This window comes from Euprymna scolopes, chromosome 3 (genome assembly GCF_053919585.1).
Source record: "Euprymna scolopes isolate OS-2025 chromosome 3, ASM5391958v1, whole genome shotgun sequence".
Taxonomy (NCBI): domain Eukaryota; kingdom Metazoa; phylum Mollusca; class Cephalopoda; order Sepiida; family Sepiolidae; genus Euprymna; species Euprymna scolopes.
In genome coordinates, this window is record NC_136484.1 from 139,371,098 (window position 1) to 139,386,687 (window position 15,590).

At 31.1% G+C, this 15,590-nt stretch overlaps 1 protein-coding gene across 3 annotated transcripts in view; it reads left to right on the forward strand.

The window, feature by feature from the left end:
* The window catches only part of LOC145259439 (xylose isomerase-like), a 128,042-nt gene that overhangs the window by 80,811 nt on the left and 31,641 nt on the right, over positions 1–15,590 (forward strand). For all 3 annotated transcript variants that reach the window (XM_080117229.1, XM_080117228.1, XM_080117226.1), the window contains exons 5-7: positions 6,365–6,502; positions 10,016–10,125; positions 14,066–14,161. In XM_080117229.1, coding sequence (XP_079973355.1) covers positions 6,365–6,502; positions 10,016–10,125; positions 14,066–14,161 — 344 coding nt within the window. The remainder of the gene's footprint in view (positions 1–6,364; positions 6,503–10,015; positions 10,126–14,065; positions 14,162–15,590) is intronic.

The window sequence follows — 15,590 nt, forward strand, 5'->3', positions numbered from 1 at the left end:
GGAATTAAGTAAAATGAATGTTTAAAAGAATATGCAAATTAGCTAGATATTTTTCAGATGAATGCAATTCCATGACCCATATATAACAAAGTTGTATTTTCTTTTTAAATAAATAGAAAAAAAGGTTTTTACTATGAATATCAATACACAAAAAAAAAAAAAAAATTTATAGGAGTAAAGATAATTGAATCTAGATTATTTAGTCTCGGGTCTTTGAGCTCCCTCTTATCTAAGCCACAACAATAGACAAACCGAGAAATATGATGTCCTGTTATATTGGCATCTCGACAGGAACTGTTTATAAAAGACATCAAATAAGCTTTGTAAATCTGAATGTAGCAGTATATGTGCAATGATGCTTTAATTGCCTGTATATCACTAAGTGAATTTGGACATGTCTATTTTAGCCTACCAAACAATATACCATTTACTAAGCGATTGATTACTTGTGAGCACAAAAGAAAGTAGATCTCAATCATGTAGCTGCTACAGCATCATGATCAATAAAAACATATACCTCACTGTCTCCGCAAAGGAGGAAGTAATACCTGACAGGATGATGTTAGGCTAACAGAACAGTTACTATATTATTCCCCATTCAATATATATATATATATATATATATATATATATATATATATATTTTAGTAGTTCAGCTTGGCTTTGCTCGGACCCTATGTACTGTTCATAACTTTATGTGCATATGTATATATGTTAAAACATTTGACTCATGTCCAGGTAACTTACATCTAAAATTTCAAGTGTTTAGACCCAACATTGGCTGAATAGTTTGGTAGAGTCTGCAAAGGTCAACTCTTTCAAGTTTGACCTCTTGTTAGCCAAACTTTTGCCCAAAAACTGATTAAAAAGCTTGCTGCATGTTTGAATATCCTTTATGTAAAATTTCAAATGTTTAGACCCAAAATTGGCTGAATAGTTTGCTAGAGACTGCAAAGATTAAATCTTTCGAACTTTGACCCCTTGGCAACCAAATTTTTGGCCAAAAATCAATTAAAAAACTTGCCCTATGTCTGAATACACTTTATGTAAAATTTCAAATGTTTAGACTCAAAATTGGCTGAGTAATTTGGTAGAGATCGCAGAGGTCAAATTTTTTTAAACTTTGACCCCAATTTTGACCCCCCCCCTTAACATTTATTGTTTTGGGCTCAAATCAAATTAAAAACTTAGATCCATGTCCAAGTAACCTACATCTAAAATTTCAAGTGTTTAGACCGAAAATTGGCAAAGGAGTTTGGTAGAGTTTTCAAAGGTCAAATCATTGAACTTTGAGTCTTTGACAGCCAAATTTCTGGCTGAAAACCAATTAAAAATATTTTCCCAAATCTCAATACCCCTTATGTCAAATCTTGAGTCTGTAGACTGAAAATTAACAGAGTAGTTTGGTAGACACACACACACACAGACAATTTCACTTTTATAGATATATAGATATATTAGCTGGGAGCCCAGTGTTGCCTGGTTGTACAATACACTTAAGCATGGTCTTTTAATTTATGCAGATTGCGTATGTATTATCATAGAATCAATCCTGTATTGATTATTTTATATTATGAGGAATAATTTGACCAGTGGACTAATTCACAAAATGAAAATAATAAAAAAATAATAATGATAATGTCATTCATCAGTTTTCATCTGTGTTTGTTTACAATATCATGTCAGCTGATATTTTGGCTTGACACTGAATGCCCTGGAAAAGTCACTTCTGATTAATGTTTAGGTTTAAAAAATGCAAATGAAGAAATGATTTGCAGCGATTTTAAGTGGTGCCTTTTCTTTTACTGTCATTTGAACTCATTAACAAGAAAAAATTGAAATGATGAGGTACACTCAGGCTTGAACAGGAAATTGTTCGATCTGTAGTCAAATGCTCTACTACAAAGCTATATCCCCAGATTATAATAAATCTGTTTTTTTTTTTTAAGAAGAAATGATTTACTGAAATTTTATTATCTCCCTTGCTGATGTAATATAAAATATTCCCCTGTAAAAATTATTATTTTTAATCTATAAGAGAGAAAAGCTGTTTTTAAGATATTTTTCGCTTTTCGATATTTATTGGATGAATTTCTGTACAAAACATATCTAAGAACACTGCCAGGCATATAAATTAGCTTTGTGTGAAATTTGCAAAAAGATAGGCTCAGCCGTTTCGGAACCTATGAGGAAGATACTCTCACACACACGCACACACACAAAAAGTGACTTTTACATAAAATTAGATAGATAGATAAAATATAAGAATGTTATTTTTGTATATACATTACCTGAATGTAACGTGAAGGAGTACTTTCTCCATACTATTTAATACTAAGCACAATAGTCTTAAATAGTATAGATTCAGAAAGATACATAAACTCCGTTTATAATGGATCTGCATTTTTTGTTTTCTTTTTCTTTTTTTGTGGCTAACTGGCTAACAATATGTACTGGAAACCTGGGTGTGCCAAGTTTGAATCCAATTTATTCTACAAAAACATTTTTCATCAAGCTCACACCTGATTTTATGTCTAATTTCCTAATGATGATGTAAATCGATGCCTCCGTTCAGTCTCAGAAACAATGGATACCCCCTGTAAGGGTAACTTCATGTATAATTATGAAGCAAGGGTTGCGTAATTTTCAATCACACATCTCCTGAATCGGCACTGCTTGAGTCCAGTGGTAAGGAGAGGTCCAGGACAAGTGGAAATACCACTAAGATAAGCGTTGAAGTAATAATAATAGACAACACAAAAAAATAAGGTCAATAGTTCCAATTCAATTTCCGTACATATTACACACAAACTTAAGAGGTGGGGGTTAATACATAAAAAGAAAATATCTAATTATTCAGTAAATAAAATAAAGTTACAAATTAAATCAAAAATAAAAATAAAACACGTTTATTTTTGTTTGCTGTCATAATGAACAACAGACAAAAATCTATTAATAGAAACACAAGGCAGGAAGTAACCCAAGATAAAGAAATAGAAACACTTGAGAAAGGTGTATATCCTTGAAATATTGTAAACTTCCAGCATTATATATACCATTCTATTGTAGGGTGATATCCTCAGAATATTTTGATATTATGGCATCATGCATAAGATTTAGTGACCGAGAAGAAATCTGATCCATTATAAAATTTAAAAAAAATTGTCTTGTCATTCACTATTGAGTTTTCCTTCATATATATTTATGAATTGTTATTAAGTTTTAAGTTTTCTATAAATTATCTATAGACATTACTTTAGTTTTGTGTCAGCACTAAAGGGAGTTAACATTAAAAAAGCAGAATGTTATACGTTTTATGTGTCCAAAAGAAATGAGTCTACTAGTTTATGCAAGTACTTTTTTAAACATCAGAAATGACGTTACGTTATTAAGAGTTTTATAAAGAAGTGTAAGTGATTTCTTTTTATTTCGGACTATTATTCTCATCGTTATTAGTTGTTGTTTTCATTTTTATTGGTTGTTGTTTTTCACAACGTTTCAGCCAACTATTCCTCTGGCCTTCGTCAGGTGGTAACCGTGATGGATAGGAACTTTGAATCTCCTAACTGCATTCTCAGCAATCACTGCCATCCGTGATTGTTGTCATCTCAGCATGTTTTGGCCAAGTAAGCCTCTGGCCAGCTTTGGGTAGGATTGAAACTGCTATCTTCAGACAATGTCCATCTGGAACCGTAGAGATTCAATGTCTCTATTAATTGCGCCACGAGCCCTGAAGGGCGATCAAGGTTGGATTCTTTGATCTTATAAATCCGTATATTATAAATTAATATATATAATGCTCATCTCATAAATCCATACATTATAAATTAATATATATAATGCTCATCTTATAAATCCATATATTATAAATTAATATATATAATGCTCATCTCATAAATCCATACATTATAAATTAATATATATAATGCTCATCTTATAAATCCATATATTATAAATTAATATATATAATGCTCATCTTATAAATCCATATATTATAAATTAATATATATAATGCTCATCTTATAAATCAGTATATTATAAATTAATATATATAATGCTCATCTCATAAATTCATACATTATAAATTAATATATATAATGCTCATCTCATAAATCCATACATTATAAATTAATATATAATTCTCATCTCAAAAATGAATTCCAATTAAGGAATAATATATATACCAATCGGTACAGACCCAACTATGGAAGATCAGATAATAAATAAACGTGGATTTATAAGATCAAAGAATCCAACCTTGATCGCCCTTCGGGGCCCGTGGCACAGTTGATAGAGACGTTGAATCTCTACAGTTCCAGATGGACATTGTCTGAAGATAGCGGTTTCAATCCTACCCAAAGCGTGCCAGAGGTTTACTTGGCCAAAAACGTGGTGAGACGACAACAACTGCGGATGGCAGTGATTGCTGAGAATGCAGTTAGGAGATTCGAAGTTCCTATCTGTCGCGGTTACCACCTGACGAAGGCTAGAGGAATAGTTGGCCGAAACGTCGTGAAAAACAACAACCAATAAAAGATGAAAACAACAACTAATAAAGATGAGAATAATAATCCAAAATAAAAATAAATTAATATATATAATGCTCATCTCAAAAATGAATTCCAATTAAGGAATAATATATATAATTTCTTTACCTGTAAAAAAACCCCAAAAAACTGAGTTTTTAATACATTTAAAAAAGTATTTTTGTCCTCAAAATAATTAACTTTTACCATTATTTAAAAATAAGAAGAAATGTAAAACATGTTTTTGTCCTTTTTAAAAAAGAAAAAATGTCGACCATCTTTTTATTTAATCTATTTATTTTTTTACTGCTATTTAAAAATATGAATAATTGAAAAAAGACTTAGCAAACTTTTACACAGATTCTGAAGATTTAAGGTAGGTCAAATAAGGTTTGCTTATCAAAAGGAAGGAGGAGGATAGATAGAGGGTGTTAATGTCGAAATCTGAAAAATTGACACTAATTAGATTTCTTCCTTTCTTGCTTTATGGTGTCATTGGTTGCAGGGAAAGGACTTGGAATTGTGAAAACTTTTAACTAACTTTTCGATTTCCTTTATGATATTAAGTAAAACCAAAACTGCTAATCAGATTAAATATTGAAATTTTTAAGTCAGTTGGAAATACAATGTTTTTTTGAACACTAACCAATATTTGTTCTGACTAACAAAACAAATTTTTGTATTTGTATGCATCTTTTGTTATTGAAATTATTAATCTCAATGAAATAGGGAAAATATCGTCTTTACTTTATATATAAGAAGAAAAGGTAAGAATATAATTCTTATCTCGCATAGGTGCTAACTTTACATAGTACATTTTAAAACATTTTTTTTTTTTTTTTTTTTTTTTTTTTTTTTGAGATTTTTTGAAAGCAGAAAATGATGAATTATAAAGAAACTAGAATAATCCCTATCTCAAGATGAGTAAAATTAATTTTCTGAACAGAAAAATTTTGCCCCACGAAGATTTAAATCAACATATAATGATACTAAACTTATGTCTATAATCCTTATTCCAATTTTGATCAAAATTCATTACGTGATTTTGATTCTAGAAAATGTCTACAATTTAAGGCTTAAGCTTAAGGATTCTTAAGAAGGGTCCACACCTAAACTGATCATTATGAATTTTGGAACACAGATTTAAGAGGTTGTAATGTTGGCTATATATACTAGACATAAGTTTAGTATCATTAATTTGGGTTTGTGTAAAGAGGGTAAAAGGGGGTGGAAGCCCTTTGTGAAAATTCAATTGTTTTTTATTTTTGTGAAATTTTAACAATGATTGATAATTTAAAAAATAATTAATAATTTTAACAATAATTAATATTCTATAAATTGAACTTTTTCAAGAGCATTTAAAAAGCTTTTTAAAGTGTATAAAAAAGGGCTCCGTTCTGTCTTGCTAGACTATGGATACCCACTGAACGGTTCTTGCATGTGATATTATCGTGGCAAGAGTTGCACAATCACCAACCACACCTCTCCTGAGTTGGCACTGTTTTAATTCCAGTTACAAGTAAATAAGTTCAGGATGACTGGAAACAATGCTGAGATAAGCGGAGGGCATCTATAGCGCCTAGTATTCCCAAATGGTTACCCATTTGGTATTGGCCAGACTCATTGTTGCTTATTTTTGGTGATCTGGCATGAACGGGGGCATCAACATGATTATGGTGTATATTTTAAGGTGCATATTATGACCATTTGAAAATTGAAATATATTAAATTTTTATTAGATTTGATTCAGCAATTGAGCAAAATTTCCTAAATTTCAATTTCTTTTTAAATCAAAAGCTTAAATTTTAGAGATTTTCTTTTTTTTGTTTTCCTTAAAGGGATATTGCTCCAGAAGGTGCGGACCTTAAAGAAACCAACGCAAATTTGGATGAAATGAGCGACTTGGCGTTGGAACTTCAGCAAAAGACTGGAGTGAAATTACTTTGGGCTACGTGCAACCTATTTGCTAATCCCAGGTAAATGTCATCAGATTAATCTCTTTTATTATTTAGTTAGTTTCTATTTTTTAATTTTTTTTTTGTATTTTCTATTTTAGTTGTTGCTTAATATTTTGTTTGGTATCATAGTGTTTTATACCACAGGATATTTTATAGTGTAACTGAGAATCAAAACTAAAAATTTGTTTAAAATGTTTGGTTTTCAGGGATTTTTTAAATAAAATTGTCGACTACATTTGAAAATGCATGAAATAACATTCTCATCTATACCTGAAGATAAGATGTCTTAAACAATAAAGATAATTTTTATCCTCGAATAGTCTTTAGGACGTGATGATTAGGGCTATGACAAGAGAATATTCTTATCATTGTTTTGACTCTTGAGTATATATGCGACACAGTTAGACACAGTTAATCAATTGAGAACCACATCACTCTATCTAAAAACATATAAGATATTAACTGATATATACTCGAGAGTCAAAATAATGAAAATAATATTCTCTTATCATAGCCCGAGTGATAATAGGTGGTGACACCTTAGTAAAATAAATTGAAAATACATATGTGAATCGTATCCTTTACAATTCTCCTCACCATAAAAAGAAAGAAAATTAGGAAGGAGCACATTCTTATACCATTCACTGGACAAAGCGGGAGAGGGCAGAGCGGTAGCTCTAGATATATCTAAGGCTTTTGACAGGGTATGGCATGAGGGTCTCCTCAGGAAGATTAGATCTTACGGTATCACTAGTAGAATACTTAACATAATTAAATCCTTCTTAGAAAAGAGAAAAATCCAGGTTGTCCTCAACGGTCGTACATCTAAACAATATGATATAAATGCGGGAGTGCCCCAGGGATCTATCCTTGGACCTCTGCTGTTCCTGATATTCATAAATGACCTCCCCGACAAAATTGCCTCTGAGATGGGTATATATGCTGATGACACCACACTCTATAGCAGGCACGACAGGAAAACAAATGAACATATATCTAAAGTAATGGCAGAAACACTAGAGAATGACCTCCAATCAGTAGTGGAATGGGAACAAAAATGGATGGTCACGTTCAATGTCGCCAAGACAAAACTGGTTTCATTCAATAATTACAAGAAACCTTCTCTACCACCTATAGCAATGGCCAACGACTCTTTATCTGAGAGTACGTCTCTCAAGCTCCTTGGCCTAACGTTCACAGGAAACATGAGTTGGAACAATTACATCGAGGGCATTGCCAGAGCCGCTGCGAGGAAGGTGGGCTCTCTCTACCGTGCTAGAAAACTTCTAACACCCGAAAGTATCCTGTACCTCTATAAGGCCACTATTCGCCCATGTATGGAGTATTGCTGTCATATTTGGGCTGGTGCATCAGCTACTAGTCTCTCGCTCCTTGACAGGGTTCAAAAGAGAGTCGCAAATCTGGTAGGCCCTAAACTGGCATCTAAGCTTCAGCCTCTGTCCCATCGTTGAAACGTTGCATCCCTCTGCCTGTTCTACAAGTATTATAATGGCAAATGCTCTGAATAACTGCAAGCACTTGTGCCCCCATGACGTGAACACCCTCGACAGACCCGACAAGCTGCAAAATCCCACCCCCACACTGTAGAGATCCCTAGATGTAAAAGATCTTTCTACTCCAGTAGTTTCTTCCCCAGAACTGCTAGACTTTGGAATTCCATTCCAGGTTACTGCTTCCCCAACTGTACTGACATGCATAAGTTCAAGTGCAACGTGAACCAACATCTCGCTGCCCTAATCCCTACATAGTACCCCAGTAGATGTTTCCCCTGATAGTAGCCCCCTACACCAAAGTGGCAATGTGCCTTGTTTGGGGTGAAAATGTAATAAAAAAAAACAAAAACAAAAAAAAAACTACACTTCCCATCTGCAATAAAAGATATAACAATAAAGATGTAATATCCTCGAAGATCTTTCCTTAATAACAGGGGAGGTAATTCCTGGTGGTACGGTTTTATTACAACAGAACCAATACAACACAACCCACGTCCATATTCCGATTAAATCTTTTTTTTTTTATTCAGTGAAAGCTTTTCGGACTTTTGGCTAAAATAAAAGTGTAATATCTGTTCATCGCATGAAGTCAAAAGCATTTATAAAAATTAACTCCTTTGAAAATGAAATATGTAATATGTTATTAAACCTCTATCCTATTTTATAAAATCCTGTAATATATTACTGCTTAGTTTTTGTTTAATACTTACTAGTTTCCACAACAAAAAAATACATATTTTCATTTATTCATTCTTCTTATCATCCGGTCAGGATATTATTCTATGTATTTTCTAAGTTGACTTAATTTTCTTTAAAAATCTCTGAAAATCACTTTAAGATAAATTTGACAAATTGATTTTTTAAATATGATGTTTTAAGCAAAAACAATATTACGTACTTAATTGTCATGTCGAAAATAGTAATATATCCAAAAATTATGAAAATCCATCAAGTAGAACAACTGCTATTGTGTTTATAGTAAAAAAAATTCTATCGCTATAGACAACAAATACTGCCGCCATAAACAAGTAATGTAAAATATTCGTTTTGGAGTTATGTCCCTTGCGTGTAGACCTCTATAGTTGTAGTACTCCTTCTGAAGCCAAGCCTGAGTCTCTTTGAATTTGTGGGCTGATGCAGAGTTCTGCTGCCACAACCAGGGTCTGCCAGTGGCCACCTAATTTCACCAGTGATCACCACACTCTTCAGCACGTCCAGATACACTTTGATGTTGACTTTCAAGCCAACTTCGAAGATGTGAAGTGGCATGATGTAGCCCTCACTTGAAACCACACCAAAGATCATAACAGTGGCTGGAAACTTTATTTTCAACACCCTAGACATATTCCTGTTATTTGTGGCAAGCCAGCGATGTATTTTGAGGATGCTGGCAATATTTTGTGGTACTTTATAATGTCTCAGAAAATGCTATTTTATCCAATTTTCCATAAAAATTACTTTAAAGTATAAATAACTTTCTATACAATGATTTTTTTTGTAATTTGTGGATATATTTCTATTTTCGGCATGACAATTCAGTATGTAATATTGTTTCTGCTTAAAACGCCATGTTTAAAAAAATTGATCTGTCGACTATATCTTAACAAGCAGCATCAATTTTAATAGGCCTCGAGTTGTGCTTCTCAGTTGTACTATGAGGCTGTCTGTAATATAGAATGTCATGATAACAAACCAAATATGTTCAGTATATAAAAATAATGTTATTAATTTTGGTTTTTAAATAAAATAATCTATTGCTTTCTGTGTAGCATCAATTTTTTAAAAACTGCTAAAATGTCTACTTATTTTACTGAAATAATATTTAAAAATTTAAAGAAAATCTTGCTATATTTTATTCATGTGTTTCTAAAATTTAAAAAGAATGTTATACTGTGAATATTTATTTATAAAGATGAATTAAAAGTTTAAATTAAATATGTATTTTTAAATCTTAACGTAGAGGGGGAAAGAATTATGGTTTGCATTTGTATTTCATTATAAACTTTTAATATGTCAGGTACATGACAGGGGCCAGCACCAGCCCTAATGCACATGTCTTTGCCTATGCTGCTGCTCAAGTGAAAAAAGGACTGGAAATTGCTAAGAAATTAGGAGCTGAAAATTTTGGTATGTAAACTAAGAAAGTGTATTTACTAAATTTGTCACAACAAAATGTAAACAGATTTTAAATACAAACTCTATTGTAGGTTGTATGCTTTTGTTTATAAAAGTCCTTTTCCTAAACTAGTGATTGAATTTTTAGGGGTTATAGTCAGCTAATGTACTTCCTTATTTTCTGCGGAGTGCTACTGGAAGCGGTGACAAGGCAAATCGGTTTCGTTACTTTTATTGTTCTTCAGTATTTCTATTGTGAAGCGATTTATTGAAATAAAATATAAGAAAAGAACATTATTGATAAATATACAATAAAAATTAACAAAATTATAAAAAGATAAAAATAACACAATTAGTCTTTATTTGCACTTTTAATAACAAAATTATAAAAATAAAAACTTTTCTTTTATTTGAAATTTTATAAGATATGTTTATGAATTATAAAAATAAAGGTTTTTTAAAAAGATTTTTTACAGTTAAGTTTTTTATTTGAATTTATATAATAAATATATGCTTATGAAAGTATAAAGATAAAATTATTGAAATCCCAATAAGTTCAAACATCTTAAAAAAACATATCTAATCTATAATATAAATCTCACCTGTCTATTTAAATGTATGTATGTTTGCCTAAAACTTTCGACAGAGGCAACGGATTTTCACAAGATCAGTATCATTTTGAAGTTCGATGTCTCGGACGACAAATATCGAAAACTTGTCCAAAAACATTAATTCCTTTACCCTCAACTGGGCAGTTTTCTACAAGGAGGGGTCGATTTTTTGTGAGCAATCATATCGGTTGGATTGACTTTGTCTAATTTTAAAGTTCCAAACTTTCAATCGTGTCGTGGAGTAGGGGTAAGATGTCAGATTTTCTTTCGCTTTCTTTTCCACTTTCTCTTCACGGGTTTGAGCCTGCCTGCCTACTACCACATTTTCTTTTTGCTCAACATACACCTCTAAACACCCAGGCAACACCGGGCACTCAGGCTAGTACATAATAAAAGCAAAGGAACTGATTTGCCTTGTCACCACTTCCGGTAGCACTCCGCAGAAAATTAGGAAGTACATTAGCTGACTATAACCTTTTTAGGTTATTCTTTGTTATCAGAGTGAAAATAAAAACATTGAATCTCAAGTAAAACCAATGCTATCTACTCTATCTACTTAATTGTCATGTCACAGTAATAAACATATCCAAAAATTATGAAAATGATGAGGTAGAAAATTTAAACAATTTTCAAAGAAAATTAGTGAAATTGAGTTTTGCTAAAAGCAGAAACTGGAAATACAAGAGAGATAATTATTTCCTGCAAACTTTGCAAAACTCCATTTTCACTGATTGTCTTTGAAAACTGTTTTCATTAATAATTAATTTTCTACCTTATTATTTTTCGTAACTTTTGGATATTTTCATGGGTATAACTTGAAATTTGATATTTTAGTTTTTTAAATTTTGCTCTAATAATGAAGAAGCACTATTTTTTATTAATACATTAGCAAATATAATATGTAAATATTTTATTAGCTAACAACTGAAATTTAATTTCATTAAATTATTTATCATATTAAAGAAAATATTGACGGATGAAATAAAGCATAATATTGATACAACCTCCTATTTGAGAATTCCATTTCAAATTTGCATTAAATTTGATCCATAGTCATTAGATACCAATTAAACAAGATTCCCTGAATTTCGTTTTCTTATTAAAACTCTTTATCCTTAAACTTTAGTCATTTTCTAGAATTTAAAATTGCAACAGATTTTAATTAAATCGTTATAAGGCTTAGTAGCATTATATCTTGATTTTAATCTTTTTAAGGGGGCATAAAAGTGGTGCAAAACTCTTCTGTTCAAGGAATTTTAAGTGTCCTGGGACGGGTGTTTAACTTAATTTCTAAGAATGAGGGTCGGGAAATTTTTTTTAAGGCCAAAATCTATTGAGGCATCAAAACTATTGAACCTATGATTAAAAATGCCTATTTTATATATTTATATGTATATTTTTATTTTCAGTGTTAGATTAATCTAATCAATTTCTTTTTCTCATTGAAATGACCAGTTTTGTCAAAACTTCAAAAATAAAAATCTTGGCAATTTTTTTTCATCCTTAATAGAACGACATTTATTATCAATTGCAATTGATATTCATATGAAAAACATTTTTTTTTCTATAGTAAGTGAAAATCGCGTTTCAAGTGAAAACACTTTGATGTACTTGCATATCATGCAGAAATAAGTATCAACAAAAATCAGAAAAAATGATTGAGTAGACAGTCGCCTAGAGCTTTATGTAAAAACTAAAAATTGATCTTATATTTTTTCAATCTATCATCAATAAGAACAGTTGCGAAAATAAGACCGCATTACCTCCCTTGCTTTTAGATTAATATGTTAAAACAGACGTTTATAATAAAATTTATTTATTTTTCATTTGTAATTATTTTTCTGCTTGATCATTTTTTTTTGCTTTTTGATGAGGATACTTATTTTTGTATGACATGTTTTTTCTTGAAATTAAATTTTCACTTGTGATTAGTACTATAGAAGCACCATTATTTTTATTTAACCCTTTCTTTTAATGTGGTGTTTGAGAAATTAAAAAAAAAATAATAATAATATTTAAAAAAATTTAAAACTCAAATCAAACAAAAAAACATTTAAGCTTTTTAACTGTTATTTAGTTGGCAACATCAAGCAACGTCTCACATCTGCTGTCCTTGTGCAAGGAAAGCAGGTGTGAGACGTTGCTTGATGTTGCCAACTAAATATCAGTCTTGTTCAAAGGTAACATCAATCAGGTTGCTTCCAGTAATATCGCTTCTTATGCATTCAGTCCAAGTTTTTATTGGTTTGCCATGTACCCTAATACTCGAGATAAAACTTTCTTTTTTATTAGAAACTGTTTTTTGAAAAACTACAAATTCACGTTATTCTATTTACTTACAATTAATTCAGTTGAGTGCAAACCATTCTTCTATTTAAATTTTGAACATCCTTAATAAAGCAGAGAATAAAATTTGGTGCTTGTCTAGAATTCCCCCAACATTAAAAAACCTAAAGAAAAATCTGCATGATGTACGTACTCCATATAATATTTACAAAAATCACGTAAATTGATCAAGTAGTTTTAATTTTAAATAAGAAAATCCAATTTTATGGCTAATTGTAGAGCAACATTTTTTTGGAAATAGGGTTTTTCTTCATTATAATAGCAAAATATTAAATTTCAACTAAAATCAATGGTAATTGTCATATCACAGCAATAAACATGTAGAAAATTATTAACAAAAATAGTTTTCGAAGGCAATGGGGAAAATCAGAGAGGTCGACTAGAACAAGGGAGATAAATATTTTCTGAAAACTAAAACATTATACAAAACTTAATTTTCACTAATTGTCTTTGAAAACTGTTTTTATTAATAATTAATTTTCTACCTTACCGTTTTTCGTAATTTTTGAATATGTTTATGACTGTGACATGACAATTAAGAACATAGCATTGTTTTAGTAAAAAAACTTCAAGATTCGATTTTCAAATTTTGCTATTATAATAAAGAAATGCTGAAAGTAGTTTTTAAAAAACAAAGAAGATAACTCAATATAATTCAAACTTGCGAGATTTTGTTGTCATGCTTTTCAAATATTTCCAATATTTTCAGTAATTGCTTAAAAGTTATTTTATTTACAAAAATAAAACTACTTGATCAATTTATGTGATTTTTGGAATACAATATTTTCTTTCTGTCACAGGTATCTACATTATACAGATTTCTCTTTATTTTTGCTTTTTAATATAGCAGGAATCCTGGACAAGCACCAAAAAGTTTAATATTATTGAAATCAGTCAACTGAATTTGTTAAATTGATGTTATAAATAAGTTTTCCATAAACTGGGAAATTCCAATAATTTTATACTTGTTATTTTCATTCCATTTTTCTTTTCAGTTTTTTGGGGAGGACGTGAAGGATTCCAGACCTTGCTTAACACGGACGTCTTATCTGAACTCACGCACATGGCAAACTTCTTCAAAATGGCTGTTGGTAAGTTTTTTTTCTTTCTTGTTTGTGTTTCTATTTTACTCCTCTATATCCACTGTGTTGTGTCTGTGCTCACACATATTAACAGGGTTACCTCTTGAAGGGTGTGACTCTTCGTTACACACAACTATTCATTCACTATGTAGAGGCTGTTGCAAATTGCAACTGCAAAACGGACTATTTTACATATCACATAATGCTTGGAGCCTGGAGACCAGTCCAGGATACCATAGAAGACCATCTCGGAAACATATTATAATACTCCTCCGCATGAACTCTGAATTAGCTGTTTTTATTTTCTTTTTACAGCACATCCAAATTAAAAGGTATTTTCTGTTAATCTTCAGTGGTATTTATCATCGTCTATTTGTTTCATCTCTGTGTCGGGTGGACATTCTTATTTGTTTTTTGTTTTTTTAACTATGGAGTCAAATGGATTTTCTATCACAATAACCATAAAGTTGTTAACAATAAACAGAGGCTACTAAGCTAATTAGAGAATGCATAAACATAAGAATATCACAATGTTTAACTGATACAGAACTCCGAAAATATAACAGTGATACATGTTTATTCACACAATTCTGAGGCAGCAGGTTCAAGACTACAGAACACAATGCGAAAGGAGATTGCTGGTACATCTCTGAGCAAACACGTGTGATTATGCAGAGGGTATAATGTAAATGTGAATTGTCGCAGGTTTGGTCTGTTCAGCTGCAGCGCAGGATGGTATTTAAGCATTGCGGTGGGACAAGAACCATGAAATAATCTGTAGGCAACAGAAGCAATTGTTACATTTCGGTGAGCAGATAGCAGATCTAATTCAATGAAGATGGCTATCATTTTATTTCATCCCATTCATCATAAGCATTATAAGTTAATTATAAGTCTATAAAACACTGCCACACCATTTTATTAATTTTTTCTGAAGATTGCGTATGCATGTTACAAATAATAATTGTCTTGTGAAAACTAAAGGTTAGCATTTAAAGGTTCATTTCAATAAGTTTCAAAGTGATTAGGACAAAATTAAAGATGTCCATTTTCAAGAGTTCATTTTGTAAGAGGAACAAGGGGGTTACCCTTGTGTTACCCTTGGTAGGGTTACTGTTTGATCAAATATAAGGGTAAGTTCTCCCTTTAAATTTTAAATCAGTTTTATTCATACATCACTTCACCAACAAACAGGAGACCATGAATGTGGACGTGGCAATAGCTAAGTGGTTAACAACACAAACTGATAACCTGGGTGTGCCAAGTTCAAATCCAGTTCATTCTACATAAACATTTTTACCCAGGAATGTTGCCAACTTTCACATAGTCCCTCTCGTAATTACCTAACAATAATCATCTGAATCATTTGAAATGACTGACTGATACTCAACAAACAAAAACTATGAACAAATTTGATAACACCAATGCTGAGTTGGTG